The sequence below is a fragment of the Gigantopelta aegis genome, chromosome 8 (genome assembly GCF_016097555.1).
Source record: "Gigantopelta aegis isolate Gae_Host chromosome 8, Gae_host_genome, whole genome shotgun sequence".
NCBI lineage: Eukaryota > Metazoa > Mollusca > Gastropoda > Neomphalida > Peltospiridae > Gigantopelta > Gigantopelta aegis.
Window position 1 is genome coordinate 66,656,729 of NC_054706.1, and position 17,065 is coordinate 66,673,793.

Sequence of the window (17,065 nt, forward strand, 5' to 3'; positions counted from 1 at the left end):
TATATAATTTGGAGCATTTTAGAAGGACAGTCCAAAAATAAATAAGAGAAAGAAGAGAGGATCGGACTATTTAATAATATTTAAAAAAAAGTAATTTCGACATAAAATTTTGAACGAAGGTCTAAATGTTTAAAGTCCAATCTATATGTCCACGTGAGTGGCCTCGTTAAGGCCGTTAGGGTGTGGAGGTTGGCCTACGGCGAACTGATGCGCGGAGAACCGGCAAAGGCGGGGATGAAGTGCTTCCATCTCTGGTCGGCGAGGATGGTTATACCACTCCGGTAGTCGTTGTCGAAAAGGGCTTTGACGATCCTGTGGATGGTATGGCTATCCATCTCTCTAACTAGGACCGCTTGTCGGTAGACTCCTTCTCGGCGCTGAGTTAGTACCAACCCCGTCTTGCCGGCTGTAGACTTGATGGTGTGTAGCTCGTAAGCGCTTCCATCAGGCAGTTGTTTCAGCTCTGGTTCCACTAGTCCGCCCATCAGTAATGCCGGATCCGAGGTGTCCCCCTGCACGAACTTCAGGAAGCCGGACCTGATTTTCCCGATCTGAACTTTCCAGACGGCTTCTGAGTCGGAGGGGGACGGTGCCTGTGAAGGTGGAGGCCTTGCCTTGTCGGTTGAGCGACGGCCTTCCTCTTCGCAACGGCTTCTGCCCGGACCGCCGCCTTCCGAACTGGCAAGACTGGTGACAGTGGCCAGTTACGTGTAGGCGGTGGCGTAGAGGGAGATGGAGGTCCGTCTGCGGGCGTCTCGCACATCGGCGCGTTGAGAGCATCCCTCGGTGTTGACGGCGGGTCCGGATGAGCTGGTCCTTTCGTCTTAGGCCGCGCCGGGGGCGGCGACGCAGTAGGGACCGCCGCTGGCGGTTGAGCCGCCAGTTTTGTCCCCCCCCCCCCCGAGCCGCTCCTGGCGCACGTTTCTTCTTCCTCCGTCCTCTTCCCTTCGTCTTCTGCGAGTCCGAGTTGCCGTACACCAATGTCAAGGTTGCCCGTGACCCGGTGTATGCGACGCGAAACTCCAGCAGCGATCCAAAGCTTGCAATCAAGCCTCCCAGGTGAGGGGAGGGGGGTGGGGGAGGGGGGGGGGGGGGGGGCAAGTCGAGAGCACAGGCGACAACGTCCAGCTTCATCGAGAGTTAGCTTGGAAGTGAATAACATCCATCCTTTTGAAGGTACAGTCCACTTTCTGTTCTGTCTTTGTATGATCATATTCGCCCAACCATGTTCTTTTATAACAGAGGCTTCGACATTAAAGCAGTGCTTTTTGGAAATAAGGATTATCCTTCTGAATTGAACATAAATATAGTACAACCTGTGCACAATTTAACAAAGCGATTCACTTTATAATTATACATTACCTAGTATATATATATATATATATATATATATATATATATATATATATATATATATATATATATATATTATATTAGTCTGGTGCACCATTTGCATGTTTCGCTTAAAATTTGTATTATATATGGTTTACACACGTACCTCATGTATATTTATGAATGCGAGTTCTATATCTAACACAGTATTTGTAGTTTGTATGCAATGGCTGAAATGTTATTTATGTAATGTTATCTTTCATGTTCATCATTTATTTCAATTAATGTATTATGTCAAATTATATCGTGGAGAGGCATTTACATAGGCCTACAGCCTGTTTGCCGATCCATTTCATTTATTTTAAATGAATAAATATTGTTTGAAAAAACAAAACAAAACAATTAAAGTGCACGTGTATGCACACGCTTACGCACATACACATGCTTTTTTGGAATTGAAAACGCGGTGACGTTGAACTGATACATCCACGGTATCTCAACAAACTATACAGGAGCAGAACACTTGTTAATTTACAAGGGGTAGCCCAATGATAAAGCGCTCGGCTGATGCGCAGTCGGTGTAGGATCGATCCCCGTCGCCGGCTCATTGGACTATTTCTCCATCTAGATAGTCCACCACGACTGATATAATATATATTATCAACGATCGCGTTATTTGCTATCTCGTCTCTGGGGTGGTGCATATAAAAAATCCCTGAAAAAAAATGTAGCGACTTTTCTCTAAGACTGTATTTCAAAATTACCAAATATTTGACACGCAACAGCAGGTGGTAATTAAATCAATGTGCTCTAGTAGTGTCGTTAATCAAAACAAACTTAATTAAAACACTATGTAAACATCCAAGTGAACATTTAGGCGGAGGGTGTGAAGTTATGCAAACTCCTAAACTTCGAAAAAAATGTGGGCCTGCCGATTTTTCGGTTTTTTTCTTCTTTTATTTACATTTCAAAGCAATACCGGTAGTTAAATAATTTTGGTGGAAAGCCACCATAATGCAACTTTACGACTACACCTTTAAGTCAGAGCAACCTGTATTGTAGTGTCTACAAGTAAAATACACAAATTTCCTAAATCTGACGCTTCAACTGTGATAATTCTTTTTTAAATACTTATAAACAGCATACTTACTTGTTGGTGACTACATAATAGTACAAACTCCGAAAGAAGAAACCAACACTCGTTTCTAAAAAAGTCGGTTTCATATAGTGGGTACAGAATATTCTTAACATCTAGCATTTGCAATAAGAAGTTTGTTTAGTATAACCGACACCACTAGAGCACATTGATTTATTAATCATCGACTACTAGATGTGAACTATTTAATTCTGACATATAGTCATTGAGGAAACCAACCACTTTTTTCCATTCAAATAACGTTTTGTTGTACCACCTTGGTGTTTCAAATCACCTAAAATTGTATTTGATCTTGCGCGTCTCTAGAAAGATCGTACAGATGCTCTTGTATACAAACAATTTTTTCATGGAAATTCTAGACAGAAAGAAAAAGAGATGTTTTAACAACGCACTCAACACATTTTATTTACGGTTATATGGCGTCAGACATATGGTAAAGGACCACACAGATATTGAGAGAGGAAACCCACTGTCGCCACTTCATGGGCTACTCTTTTCGATTAGCAGCAAGGGATCTTTTATATAGACAGGGTAGTACATACCAATGGGCCAACCGACGGGGATCGACCCCAGACTGACCGCGCATCAATCTTTAGTGCTGGAATTTGGGCAGTCAGCCAGGGAAGAAATAAAGGATTCTATTGCATCCAAATTTATTATTTTCACGGACTCATTTTTGTGTCTCCAAGCTTTACGAAATGTGAAGCTGGAACACCCGTTACTGATACGAAAGTGTGTCTTTTTATCCATTGCCAATAAATTATTTTGTTGTGTGCCTAGCCATGTTGGCATCAGGGGTAATGAAAAGGTTGATTCAGCTGTCAAGTCTGTTTTGGAATTGCCCCAGGCCAGGGTTGGCATACCTTATATCGATTTTAAACATAGCAGTAACCAATTTATCTTTTCAACTTAACAAGATAATTGGAACAATGCGGTTACGAACAAGCTTCATTCTGTCAAGGCAGTCCTGGGAGGTGCAGTCCTCCTATAGGCGGCGCAGGAAGGATGAAATAGTCTTGTGTCGTTTTCGTACAGTACACCACATTCTGGTGGAGTGCAATCATCTGAAGTAAAGTATCTTTTATCGCGGACCAGGCGAGCGCTTTACCACTGGGCTACGTCCCGCCCCACACGTTTGTACTATACCAACAGGTAAGCTTAATGGGGAGAACAGGGACAGGACGTAGCTCAGTGGTGGCGCAGGAAGGATGAAATAGTCTTGTGTCGTTCTCGTATCGGTCATACATACTTGACCCATTCATTTATTTTGACGAAGGATCCTCCACTCAGTGTTCTCTGACGGTACGCCACATTCTGGTGGAGTGCAATCATCTGAAGTAAAGTATCTTTTATCGCGGATTAGGCGCCCCAGTTCTGGGTCAGGTATAAGATTTAACGTGCGTATATACCACTAAGGTTTCACACACGCTTGTCCTGGGCTTAATCTCTGGCCTTTGCCAGTGACTAAGTCCAGGACAAAGGGCGCGGGGGGGGGGGGGGGGGGGGGGATTGAGTTTGAAATGGTCGGAATTTGGAATAAGTATTTAGTAACGTCCAGCGACTGCGCGGACCAAATAGTAGACACCGAATATGGGCCATGCTCTGATTGGCTGAATTTCGATTCCTTCGGTTTTACCTAAGAAAAATAAAGTCTACGGAGAATAACTGCACCTAACATCATGTCCGGACTAAGAATTTAAACCCAAAAATAAGTTTGACTGCTCGGCCGAAAAGCTTTTAAGGTGATTTGAGCAATTGAACGGGCGCCAAAGTAAAATGCGTTGGACTATTTATAAAAAAATAAACATAAGAATTTTGAAGCTCGATCGAAAACGTTTAAAGTCCAACTAAGCCCAAAAAGGAGGGTACCTGTCCTAGATACGGTTGGCGTCTACGGGGAGGAGATGATGTACTCTTCGTTGAAGTGGGGCACCAACTTCCTGAAGTTGTGGCCCCATAGGCATTGAGCCAGTGGGAGGTACTGGGCGCCGGCGATGATCTTGATGATCCTGTGGACAGTGTGGTTGTCCATCTCTTTGTAGAGGATCCCCTGTCTGTACAAGCCATCCCGACGCGAGGTGATGACCAGGACCTGCCCGATTCCCCGTAGATCTCCAGGATGGATGGCGATCTGGTTGCCGTCCGGGAAGGTCTTAAACTATTCCTCTTGGATCCCGCCTGGCAGTGTGTAGGGATCCGAGACGTCACCAATCAAGTACTTAGCGTACTGACTTTTGATTTTCCTTTTCGCAAGCTACCATTCGTCCCTGGCGGAAGCAGAAGGCCGCGTCTTGGCTGGTTGGTCCCCCCGGGGGGGGGGGGGGGGGGGTCACGGCCTTCCGCTTGGCAACTCCAACATCCAATGTCGCTATCGCGGAGTCCCCCGTGGGTGGGGGTCTCGACGCTGATGAGCGACGGGCGAGAACAGGTGATGCAGGCTGTGGTGCACTGGTTAGTTGCTCCTCTTTCTGCCTCTGTACAGTCGGTGCGGTTGGTTGACGATTCGCCTCCTTCTGCTCCGTCTGGATTGGTCGTGGTGGGGGCAGCGACGCAGACGGGACCGCCGCCGGCGGTTGAGCCACCGGCTTTGTCCCCGCCTGAGCTGTCCCTGGCGCACGTTTCTTCTTTCTTGTCCTCTTCCTCTTGGCTGTAGCCGCGTCACCATACACCAAGGTCACGGTTGCCCGTGACCCGGTGTACGCGACGCGGTATTCTAACAGCAAGCCGTAGCTAGCCATCAATCCCCCCAGGTGGGGGGGGGGGGGGGGGGGCAACTAGAGAGCGCACGTTGACACGTCTACCTTCATCGAGAGACAGATGGAGAAAAAAAGTTCTCCCTATTAAGCTTACCTGTTGGTATAGTACAAACGCGTGGGGCGGGACGTAGCCCAGTGGTAAAGCGCTCGCTCGATGCGCGGTCGGTCTGGGATCGAACCCCATCGGTTGGCCCATTGGGCTATTATGCGTTTCAGCCAGTGCACCACGATTGGTATATCAAAGGCCGTGGTATGTGGGATAGTTCATATAAACGATCCCTTGCTGCTAATCGAAAGAGTAGCCCATGAAGTGGCGACAGCGGGATTCCTCTCTCAATATCTGTGTAGTCTTTAATCATATGGGTGACGCCATATAACCGTAAATAAAATGTGTTGAGTGCGTCGAGGGAAGAGCTGATAAACCACATTCCTGATCCCTGTCAGATTTAGACCTAATTTTTAAAATTACTGAGTTAGTACGCTCTAGTCGTATTCTCGTAATAGTTATAGTATGGTTTTGACGAGTTAAATATTACATAGACATACTTGTGCTATTTTTAAGCATATGTTTTTCCCAAATTTGACAGGCGTGGTTGAATACTGGCACTATGATCATCTCTATTTTAAGACTGGGTTTCTCCAAACAAATACTATTATTAGAGGTATATGATTATCTATACTGAACTCCACTGGAAATATACCACTCAATAGACCTAGTTCACATTCTGCTGTAAATTTCAGTCGGCCGTGTTTCACGGATATTATACCATCTGATACGAAACATGTACACGTTAGTAGCCAAAATTTGACAGACTTTGAGAATCGAAATCCATTGTCAGTTGTCTATTGTTGAAGTTTATTCAAACAAAGCTGCAACTGATGTTCAGCGATACTCAAATCTTAAAAACTGAGTGATGCTGTTACTGACATGTTTTTTGCAAGGTGCTACTTTGAGGCACATCCATGTCTTGAGAGTGGGTTTCAGATAACTTAGATCCCACTCGTACCTCGAACGACCTGCTTTTAAAAAAGAAATTACAGATGAAGTTAGGCATATGACATCTTAGGCTCATGCTCTGGAGGTCTTTCAAAATCCCATACTTCCAGTGGTATCATAAGCTTTGTCCATGTCAAATAAGTTCGATACCAAATGCTGGTTATGGATGAAAGCAATCTAATTAAAATTAGCTCCACATTATCTAATTAAAATTAGCTCCACATTATCTAATTAAAATTAGCTCCACTATTACATGTGGATCTAACAGCAGCCCGTTGGAGCTCATGTCCAGTTGACCTTTCATTCGACCAATCAAAGCCTTACTTGCAAATTCATGCCAGTGATTTGAAAAGAATTTGAAAACATTCGAGATTATGCCGAGGGTATACGAAATAATTCGGGTGAATTATGAAGTATGCCGGAAACTAATTGCAATATAAAATTTTATATAAAATTCGTTTAAAGACAAAAAAATAAACCGTGATGGTATAGCCATAAAATCTGTTTATACTAGTATACAATCCAAAGTTTATTATTGCACTTTTCCCCCGGTTTTTTAAATGTTGAAATAGACCAACAGGTCAGGTCAGGTCATAGGGCTTTACGTGCACATTCAGAGCAAGCTGTTGTAGCGCACGCCTGTCTTGGGCTCCTCCGCCCAGGACAGGAAAGGTGGGGGGGGGGGGGGGGGTGGAGGGATAGACCAACAAGTTCGCCTATTGCATAAATAGTCTCGCCCGATATTTTTAGAATTTGTATGCTCCCGAATAACACTATAAAAGGCGAAGTGTAATTGGTCGATATTTAAATTGTTATTTATAGATGAAATGTCACCTGGACATGGGAGTCCACACGATGCTGTTAGATCTACTGGTTAGACCCAGTAGAGCTAATTTTAATCAGATTGGGATGAAAGAATCCCTACAAAACGTTTAAAATCTAACAAGATTATCGACCGTGCTACGTCAAGACCTGAACCCACATTGAACGTCAGTAAGCAATTTGTTTCAATGCTTTTACACATGCAACTTGTCAAAGCGATAGGGCAATAACTGGCAGGATTTGTTGTATCCTAACCCGGCTTAGGAATAGGACTAATAATTGCTTTTCTCTAGGTTTTGTTAAAGATATTTAATAGAACACCAAGGATGATTCGGGTAAATGTTTTAATCGTCGATTGTGTATTTCATCTGGTTCTACTGAAGTATCAGATAAATTGTCTGCCAGTGCACTGGCAATGTCACGATGAGATGTCACATCTGTGTCATTGACAAAAAGTGTTTTTGTTTAACGACACCACTAGAGCACATTGATTATTAAAGGTAGACTAAACTCCAACAAGAGCCTTATGTGTTGGAAAGATGCATACCTGGACCAAAACATACTGACACTTTAACAAATGAAAAACGCGTAATTTTAGAATTAATAAAAAACCATGATTATTCCTGCTAACTGGGGGCAGCAATTTTGTTTCGTTTTTGTGACGTCCGGTGGTATAGCTTGGGGCGAAGTGACGTCAGCTCAGGTCCAACTTCTCTGTTATGCACAGTGTAAACAAACGCTCTAATTTACGACAAGGCGCTTCGCTTTCATCAACCTGACTTGTAAAACAACATAAATGACTTGATAGTATAATAAACTATTGAACTAATTGCATCAATATAACGAAATGGAGTTATAGTATTTTTTTCTTTTAAAAAATCCAAAGACAAAATGCATATTATTAGGCCTATTGGCATGGGCGTATGGGGACTCTTTGATTTAGGGGGGCTGGACGGGTTGATTTGCCCGAAATGTTACCCAGATAAAAACTGCCAGAATTCCCCCCCCCCCCCCCCCCTGCCCCCCGGGTCGTACGCCCATGCCTATTGGTAGGATACGTTCGAGCAAAAACGACCACTCACGATACCCAAGTGATAATTTTCTTTTCTTTGGGACTGCGTAATTGGTCAGTTTTGTGATTTTAGATGGGAAAGTCTACTTAATCAAGGGTTTTACAGAATTACTTACAGTAATAAAGCTGGACGGCTTATAAAGTCCATTACGATTTGAGGTTATCACACAATACCCTGTGATCTTAATAATAGAGGCGCGTCTTTTTAGTGGGTCTAGACACAGTGTCTGGGGGCCGTCTAAATATACACCTGCCAATCAAGAACCACAGGTACAGGCTACGGAAAGAAAAGACCAATTAACCAAGAAAACACTCCAACTATTATTTCAGTACGTGGGTTAATTTATATACACAATATAATAGTTATATTCAACACTTTGACAATGGTGGTTTATTTTGTATTGAAAAATAAACCACATATACACGTTGCTGTGTTACTGGGATGTATATTATTACAGAACATTGCGATGCATCCGCAAAAATCAGGTATGTTTTGTTTCTTCAGTTCGAAGACTAATTCCTGACGTGACACGTTACAGCTCGCCAGATGGCGTATTCACTGGGATGGTACAAAATGGCTGCGCCCGTTATATATAATAGCCGTCACATTTAACCGTTGTTATTAACTATACGATTATATTTGTTGATATTAAGCAATAATGTGCATTATGTATCGTTGAATATGCATACCAGTACAAAAGCCTTGCTTTAGCATTCCTTTAATCATCGGCTACTGGATGTCAAACACTTGGTAATTTTGACATATAGTCTTAGAGAGGAAACCCGCTACATTTGTCCATTAGTAACAAGGGATATTTTATATGCACAGACAGGATAGCATATACCACGGTCTTTGATATACCAGTCGTGGTGCACCGGCTGGAACAAGAAATAGCCCAATGGGCTCATCGACGAGAATCGATCCCACATCGATCGCGCATAAAGCCAGCGCTTTACCACCTGGCTACATCCCGCCCGTGTCATTGACAAATGGCGAAATGTATTATTGGATTCTTTTCGCTTGATTTTACGTATCTTTAGTAGTGTTGGCTCATCGAGTAAAAAGCTTTGGCGCTTTCCTTCGCTCAACAGCATATTCGCTGAAGAGCAGAATTGAAACAACTTCAAACGACCTACTTGCCCACCTGCGGTGTACAACTGTGTACATCAAATCTGTATGTGTAAATCGCTTCCACAAGCTGCTGTATATTATGTAATCAGTTTTGTATGTGATGTTTATACATGTTCTATGGATCTCTGATCTGAAATAAAAATCTATTATTATTATTATTTACGAGTCTTTGTCCGAGCAAGGCGATAAGTATTCAGGTTATCACCGGTAGTTTTGCGTTTGAACCTCTCGAGGGTCCTGTTCGTTCTTTGATTGCATTTTTGCAAGTTTCATTGAACTATGGTTTATTGGAACGTTTCGATACTGCCGAAGTCTTGGGAATAGTTTCCTCTGCAATATCTTTCAAGATGGAGGTAAACAAAGACATGGGATCACGGCATCAGTAATGGCAGATTGATCCCAATTTTCCTGTGCAAACTTTCATCTTTGAATCCTTTGAAGTGATGGAGGTCCATCATTCTCCAAAATAATTTGAAAGTGGTCACTGCCACAACGGTCTGGACAAGCTTTCCAGGAGAAATCTAGAAAAGTGATTGACTACAAAGGGTTAAGTCAATGGATGTGCAGGATGAACGAACGTGTGGCATAATCAAATAGTACTAAATCAGTTTTGAGAATTACGTCTTCCAATTGTTTACCTCTATTCATTATATTCTCGTATTCCCACATAATGTAGTATGCAGTAAACTCGGTCATGATAACAAAGGGAGTAAGGAGCTGATAAAGATCCCAAGGGTTAACATTATACTTGTTTCCAGGGGTATATAAACTCAACAGAGTAATAGTTTTATGAGCCGTGACTTTTACAACCATAACTTTTAAATTTGTATTTAATGTAACTTTACTCTGGGAAATGGTTTCATTTACAAGTATGGAAACGCCCCCATACACTCTATTTTCAGTTTCTTTGACATTTATGGTAGAGATTAAATCCTCTGATGGTAATATACTGTCAGTATTCTTCAGGAAGGTTTCCTGAAGACACTCTGCAAGAGGATTAAAACTTTTGATTTAGAAGACTTAAGTCTTCAAAAAGTTGGCCTAAGCCCACAACAGTTCCACTGGATGAATTTATTTTCCATCGGGAGGATGTATGGGTTTTATCTTTGGCTTTGCTGGTGGTCTTTTGGATCGGCAATGATCTGGAGATAAAATTTCCACATCATCATCAGTTAGTTTCATAAATATTGTCAGCATGACAACTGTCGGTCCCGCCCCCTAAAGTGGTAAATCGACTGGATGTTGTCCAATTCGGCAAGGGACGTTACTATTCGCGCGCATGTGCGGATTTAATGTAAAATAAGTCTATTATCGCATGTGTGAGGTTGCTATAAAACATGCAATAACCCTAATATAATCCTTTTGGGTTATTCATTGCCTACCAGAATGTATCCAATTATACGAAATCAGTTAAATGTATTTTCACATATCAGTTTTAGAACTACGATCCGTCCTAAGCGTTTTTAGTGGCCTTCAGTATAGTACATGCATGTACTACACGTATGTATATCATCTCGACCGTGTCAAATTGGGAAAACCCATGCTATTAATAGTATATATTTGCGTTACTTATGAATGAAATATAAATATGTTGGACAATATTCTGAGCCGTTCAATTACATTTTAATAACCATATTTTCTTTTCAAAAATAAAATCCAATTATTTAAACCAGTCAAAAGACTCACACTAGTAAATTGTGTTTTATAACGATAGAAGGGCGTGTTGTAAAACGCAGTATACGGTCTATTAATAGATCATAGGGCAACCCCGATTAGTAGAATACTTATTTTTAGACGTGACAGTTGTGCATGTCTAAATTTATTACAAAATCGGGAAAAATTCAAGACGTCAACGATATTCATATCCTTCGGTTTACTAGTTAGCAGTTATTCTTCGCAACAAACACATCAAGGAGTTTAAGAACATGATGACTGGAAGTGGAATAGTGTTCTTTTTTCCCATCGTTTTGTTTGTATCGTGGTTTTCTCAGACTTGTTCGGTTCAGTACAAATGCTACAGAGATATATGCGACTCGTCTCGGCAATTTTGTAACGACGACGAACAGCGGTGTGAAGCTTGTGGGGAGTTTGAGTGCAGCGGACAGAACAGTTACGTCAAACTGGACCAGTGTAACGATGCCTGTAAACGTAAGTTAATTGGTTTATACTCTACGTTTAGTTATAACAGTATTGATAATTTTATCGTAGACCTACATGTTACTTGGACACTGATGGACATGGTTTTATAATGTTTAATACACGAATTGGAAAAATGATCTGGCAAATAAAACAAAAATGTGTCTCAGAAGCCCCCTCCCTCTCTCTCACACATAAGAGTAGAAACACACCTTTAAAAAGTTAAACGTTTGTTTTGTTTCACACCACCACTAGAGCACATTGAATTATTAATCATCAGCTACTGGATGTCAAAACAGTTGGTAATTCTGACAGCCTTCGAGAGGAAACCTTCAACATTTTTATATTAGAAGAAAGGGATTTTTTTTATATGCACCATTCCATATACAGGATAGCACATACCATGCACTTTGATATACCAGTCGAGAAATAGCCCAGTTAACTGACTGTGATCAATCCTAGACTGATCACACAAGTGCTTTACCACTTGCCCCCAGTCCAAAGACATATGCCTTTAATGTATGTACCATGCACTAGATGGTATATGATATCCATCTAATAGTATCAGTTTGACCGTCATTAAAACAAAACCCCTGCGTGTGCTGTAACCTCACCGTGGTGCAGGGGTGTAACATTTTCTTTGAGAATGGCCAATACAGCACAAAATTGAAGTTTTGAGTAAAATTCAGTATCCGTAAAATTCTGTGATATTTGTGTTTTTGCACAGTTCTTTACACTGTTTTTGTTTAAGTCTTGAATTTTTATAATGATGTTGATCATCACTTTATTTATTTGCATTACCATAGTTTGACACCCAATAGCCGATGTATGTTTCGTGCTGAGGTGTCGTTAAACATTCATTCATTCATTCATTCATTCATTAAAACAACAATTTTTAAATGTAAATTTAATTATGAAGCAAAATGTCGTAAATAATGAATGAACATCCAAGATGATTGTTACTAAACAAGCTTTAATAGATTCCTTAGTTAAATCCCTTATTTAATTTATAAAAAAAAAAAAAAAATACAAAACCCCCAAAAAACCCAAACATCACAGGATCTTTTAGGACCAACATCCAATACTTAAAAGGGTAATACATGAAGTTATGAATAACATTTCGAAAATGTAGAACACTTTCTGCCAACAATGATATCCTCATCTCTGGTAGATGTATTTTTAACTAAAACTATTTTAGCACAAGGGGTCAATGTGTGACCTAAAATATACACAAATGATTAATTGAAATGTGTTTTGGGTTTTTTCGATTTAGGTCTGGGTCTTGTGACAACCATCAGTCCAAAGGTGCTGAACGCCACACCACCACCAAAAGAAACCCAATCCACAAACGGTGAGTGTTCACTTGTAAATGACTATTATGTTATTAAATGGGCCTTTTTATATTGGCCTTGTTGGATGTCCGAGGACTGCTGTATTAGTCCTCAGGCCAATACAGCCAGCCTTGGGCCAATACAAGTCCTCAAACCTACAAGACCAATATGAAAAGGCACAGCCTAGTTTCAGAGGTACTTGTACCATTTCTGTTTTATATAAAATAATGCATTTAGATCTTAGTACAAACACATTATGACTAAAAACAATGGATTTGACAAAATTTAATATTTAATTTTAAAACGTTGAAAGTAATATTAAGTCGTCAGTTGAAAATATTTTACACCACTTAAAAACAAAGAACAGCCACTTTAATTACTAGTATGTTAAAAGTTATTTTGAACAATCAAGGGGCAGGACGTAGCACAGTGGTACAGCGCTCGCTCGATGTGCGGTCGGTCTGGGATCGATCCCCGTCGGTGGGCCCGTTGGGCTATTTCTCGTCACAGCCAGTGCACCACGACTGGTATATCAAAGGCCGTGGTATGTGCTATCCTGTCTGTGGGATGGTGCATATAAAAGATCCCTTGCTGCTAATCGAAAAGAGTAGCCCATGAAGTGGCGACAGCGGGTTTCCTCTCTCAATATCTGTGTGGTCCTTAGCCATATGTCTGACGCCATATAACCATAATTAAAATGTGTTGAGTGCGTCGTTAAATAAAACATTTCTTTCTTTCTTTTTTTGAACAATCACCCTTTTTTGTCCACATATGAAAGTCCTTCACTCTTTAACTATATTGGTCACATGTTCATGAAATTACGTGGAAGTCTTTAATATAAAATAAAAAAATAAGGTGCATTCCTTTAAAACTGAAATATATAATAGTGTGATCTTGTCAACTGGTACAATTAGTTCTTTATAAGACAAGTCTTTTTCTTTTCTTTAATGTCCTTCATTCTTTTATTCTTATTTTTAGGCATAATTTTAAATGCTGACATATTATGTATTGGGATTTCTACCTGTACCCCATAGTTGGCATTACATATGCTTCTTGGTCAAATAACTGAATGCACGAGTGTGTAGATTTTATTCCAATTTGTACCATGATGATTTTCTGTTTTTGCTGCAGGAATATCCACAGAATTGATTATTTCCTGTGTAATCCTGTGCTTCGTGATCATAATTTTCGTAGTGCTCATAACTGCTGTAATTTGCTGGTATAGAAAATGCACCAAAATACAATTTGATCGGAAATATATGTTCAAACATCCAGCTGAGGAACCTCTTCTGAAACAACCAAATGGGGATATTGAAATGGGGCCCATTCGACCTCAGAAACTGCCAACGAACTGCACAGAGGACAGGGAAAATCATAAGGACCCTTCAGCTCCACCTTCATATGGTAAGCCAATACTGTTTTGAACAATATTAAATATGAATAATTTAAAATAGTGATTATAAAATATGGGTTAGGTCATCAGTGAATAGTAAATTAAAATATGCAACCTCTATTAAAATATAGTTTTCGGTAATCTAAGCTATTAATCAAAAAGCATTGCTCACTTCATCTCTACCCAATTTTGATTTTTAATATCACACCATTGTTTACCAGTATTAATATATGAAAGTTCTTTCTCTATGCCTGTCTGTCTGTCTGTCTATCCATCCATCCATCCACACAACTTGTAGTTATTAATTACCTAAACCCAGTCACCATACTCTAGAGCTTTATATTAAAGTGTTGACTACAGTGAGTGAATTATCCCAAGCCATTTCTTAATGTGTGTGTGTGTGTGTGAGAGAGAGAGAGAGAGAGAGAGAGAGAGAGAGAGAGAGAGAGAGAGAGAGAGAGAGAGAGAGAGAGAGAGATATTGGAAGAGAAAAAAAAGATTTCACATTAAATACAAAAAGAGTCCTGTATAGTATTGTTTTCAACAGAGTCTAATTCCTATTTACATGCCTTGGGGCAAGAGCACAGACTCCCAAATCTGAAGATTATACTTTGGTTCCTCCTCCCAACTTGAAAGGAGACTTAATATACAAATGCTCCTATGTATGCAATAGCATCTGATACTTTATTTTCAGAATCAGAATCACCGATTTGCCAAGCTACATCATCATTTCATGGGACAACTGAATCACATCCGGCTAATGCTGATTTCCTAGCGGAGGACCAGAGATATGAGCAGGCAGAGAGGGATGAGCGAAACTCACTAAAAGACACTGAACTACACGAGGTCACTCCAAAATCAGTCGTTATTACAATCTGATTTTAGAGAGTACCATCTCGGCAATAATCTCATTCAGATATGTCCTCTGGAATTGTTCTGATGGAATGAATGAATGTTTGTTTAACGACACCCCAGCAAGTGGTGGCAGTCCCTTGTGATAATTGTATTTATATTATTTAAAATGGTCCGTTTCCTCTGCCCACAGCACATACCTGTACTTGACTCTGAATGTGATTCTGAATGGCATTACCGGTATTCAGCAAGTTGATGTTCAGCACGTGGAGTTCAGAGATCATCCCCTCCAATATGACCCAGACAGTTGACCTTAGTAAGGTTGTAATAACAATACTTTTATCCTACCACCCATCAATGAAACTGCCACTCTGGATCAGACATGTTTTGTTCATTGTATTATCATGTGTTTGCTATTTATTGAATATTAACGGTTACAGTCATACAATATTAGTTAAACTAGGGCCCTGCGAATCTCAATTTTCCTATCGAATCGAATTTCGAATCTCGAATACCTTGGAGAATAACCAAGTGTATCAGATGCAGTTCACAAAGGAATATTCAGCTCAGTGAAGGAAATTAGACAGATAATATCAATATCCACTGCATTGGGTGTACGTACGGTGATTAACATGATTACACAAGGTTGAAGTTTAAATAATAAAGCGCCCTAAATAGAAAACCAGTACTAATGTGTACATAGGTTGAACAGTTGAACTAACACGAGATAATATCTTGGAAGTGATCATTTATTGGCTTTTAATTAGATCACAAAATAATTCAAGTAAACATGTGAAAATTAACACTCATCATCAATTTTTATATAAAAAGGTTCATTTAAATAGTCTGTTAATAAAGTAATATTCATCTCGTACTTAAAATAAGAAAAAAGAAAACATCATTCAATTAGAGTATGTAGTAGTGTTGATAGAAAGTGCTCCTACTGGCAGTAGCCAGTGGGAATTTCCCCATAAGCTCAGTTGGTAGAGCCCTGGTCTCTCGTACTGAGAGTATGTGGTTCGAATCCCCTCAGTGGAGGTTGATTTTTCTGTTTCATATATTATTCCAGACAGATTTCACGATGTTTGAGAACTCAACTTGGAAACAGTTTTTCCAAGATGATTTCTTACTGTCCGACAACTTTACTGGATAAAAACATTAAACGACAGTATAGAGCCCTTTGTGTACGTGCAAACATGTTGTTGCGGCGATTTGCAAAATGTTCAGAATCTGTGAAAACACAATTATTTGTGAGTTATTGTAGTAATTTGTACGCGGGTGCATTATGGGTGGAATCTACACAGGATACCATGAAGGATTTTAACATATGTTATAATAATGCATACCGATGGATGATCGGACAACGACGACCATACAGTGCCAGCAAGATGTTTGTCAGTCATCGAGTAAAAAGCTTTGGCGCTTTCCTTCGCTCAACAGCATATTCGCTGAAGAGCAGAATCGAAACAACTTCAAACGACCTACTTGCCCACCTGCGGTGTACAACTGTGTACATCAAATCTGTATGTGTAAATCGCTTCCACAAGCTGCTGTATATTATGTAATCAGTTTTGTATGTGATGTTTATACATGTTCTATGGATCTCTGATCTGAAATAAAAATCTATTATTATTATTATTTACGAGTCTTTGTCCGAGCAAGGCGATAAGTATTCAGGTTATCACCGGTAGTTTTGCGTTTGAACCTCTCGAGGGTCCTGTTCGTTCTTTGATTGCATTTTTGCAAGTTTCATTGAACTATGGTTTATTGGAACGTTTCGATACTGCCGAAGTCTTGGGAATAGTTTCCTCTGCAATATCTTTCAAGATGGAGGTAAACAAAGACATGGGATCACGGCATCAGTAATGGCAGATTGATCCCAATTTTCCTGTGCAAACTTTCATCTTTGAATCCTTTGAAGTGATGGAGGTCCATCATTCTCCAAAATAATTTGAAAGTGGTCACTGCCACAACGGTCTGGACAAGCTTTCCAGGAGAAATCTAGAAAAGTGATCGACTACAAAGGGTTAAGTCAATGGATGTGCAGGATGAACGTACGTATGGCATAATGAAATAGTACTAAATC

The 17,065-nt window shown here is 40.3% G+C and overlaps 1 protein-coding gene across 3 annotated transcripts; it reads left to right on the plus strand.

The window, feature by feature from the left end:
• The first annotated feature begins 10,954 nt into the window (after positions 1-10,954).
• LOC121378443 lies at positions 10,955-16,216 on the plus strand. Of its 3 annotated transcripts, none has more exons than XM_041506614.1 (4): positions 10,965-11,415; positions 12,677-12,754; positions 13,866-14,138; positions 14,822-16,216. In XM_041506614.1, the coding sequence occupies exons 1-4, from the start codon at positions 11,193-11,195 to the stop codon at positions 15,004-15,006; spliced, it is 759 nt and encodes a 252-aa protein (XP_041362548.1). In that variant the 5' UTR covers positions 10,965-11,192; the 3' UTR covers positions 15,007-16,216. The 3 variants fall into 3 exon arrangements, with proteins under 3 accessions (XP_041362549.1, XP_041362548.1, XP_041362550.1); XM_041506616.1 differs by having other exon boundaries at positions 10,966-11,415; positions 14,010-14,138; XM_041506615.1 differs by lacking the exon at positions 12,677-12,754 and having other exon boundaries at positions 10,955-11,415.
• Positions 16,217-17,065: the final 849 nt, after the last annotated feature.

Coding starts and splice junctions, on each gene's coding strand:
- LOC121378443 (XM_041506614.1), top strand. CDS start 11,193: ATGATGACTGGAAGTGGAATAGTGTTCTTTTTTCCCATCGTTTTGTTT. Junction 11,416..12,676: donor GTGTAACGATGCCTGTAAAC/GTAAGTTAATTG, acceptor TTTTCGATTTAG/GTCTGGGTCTTGTGACAACC. Junction 12,755..13,865: donor AGAAACCCAATCCACAAACG/GTGAGTGTTCAC, acceptor TTTTTGCTGCAG/GAATATCCACAGAATTGATT.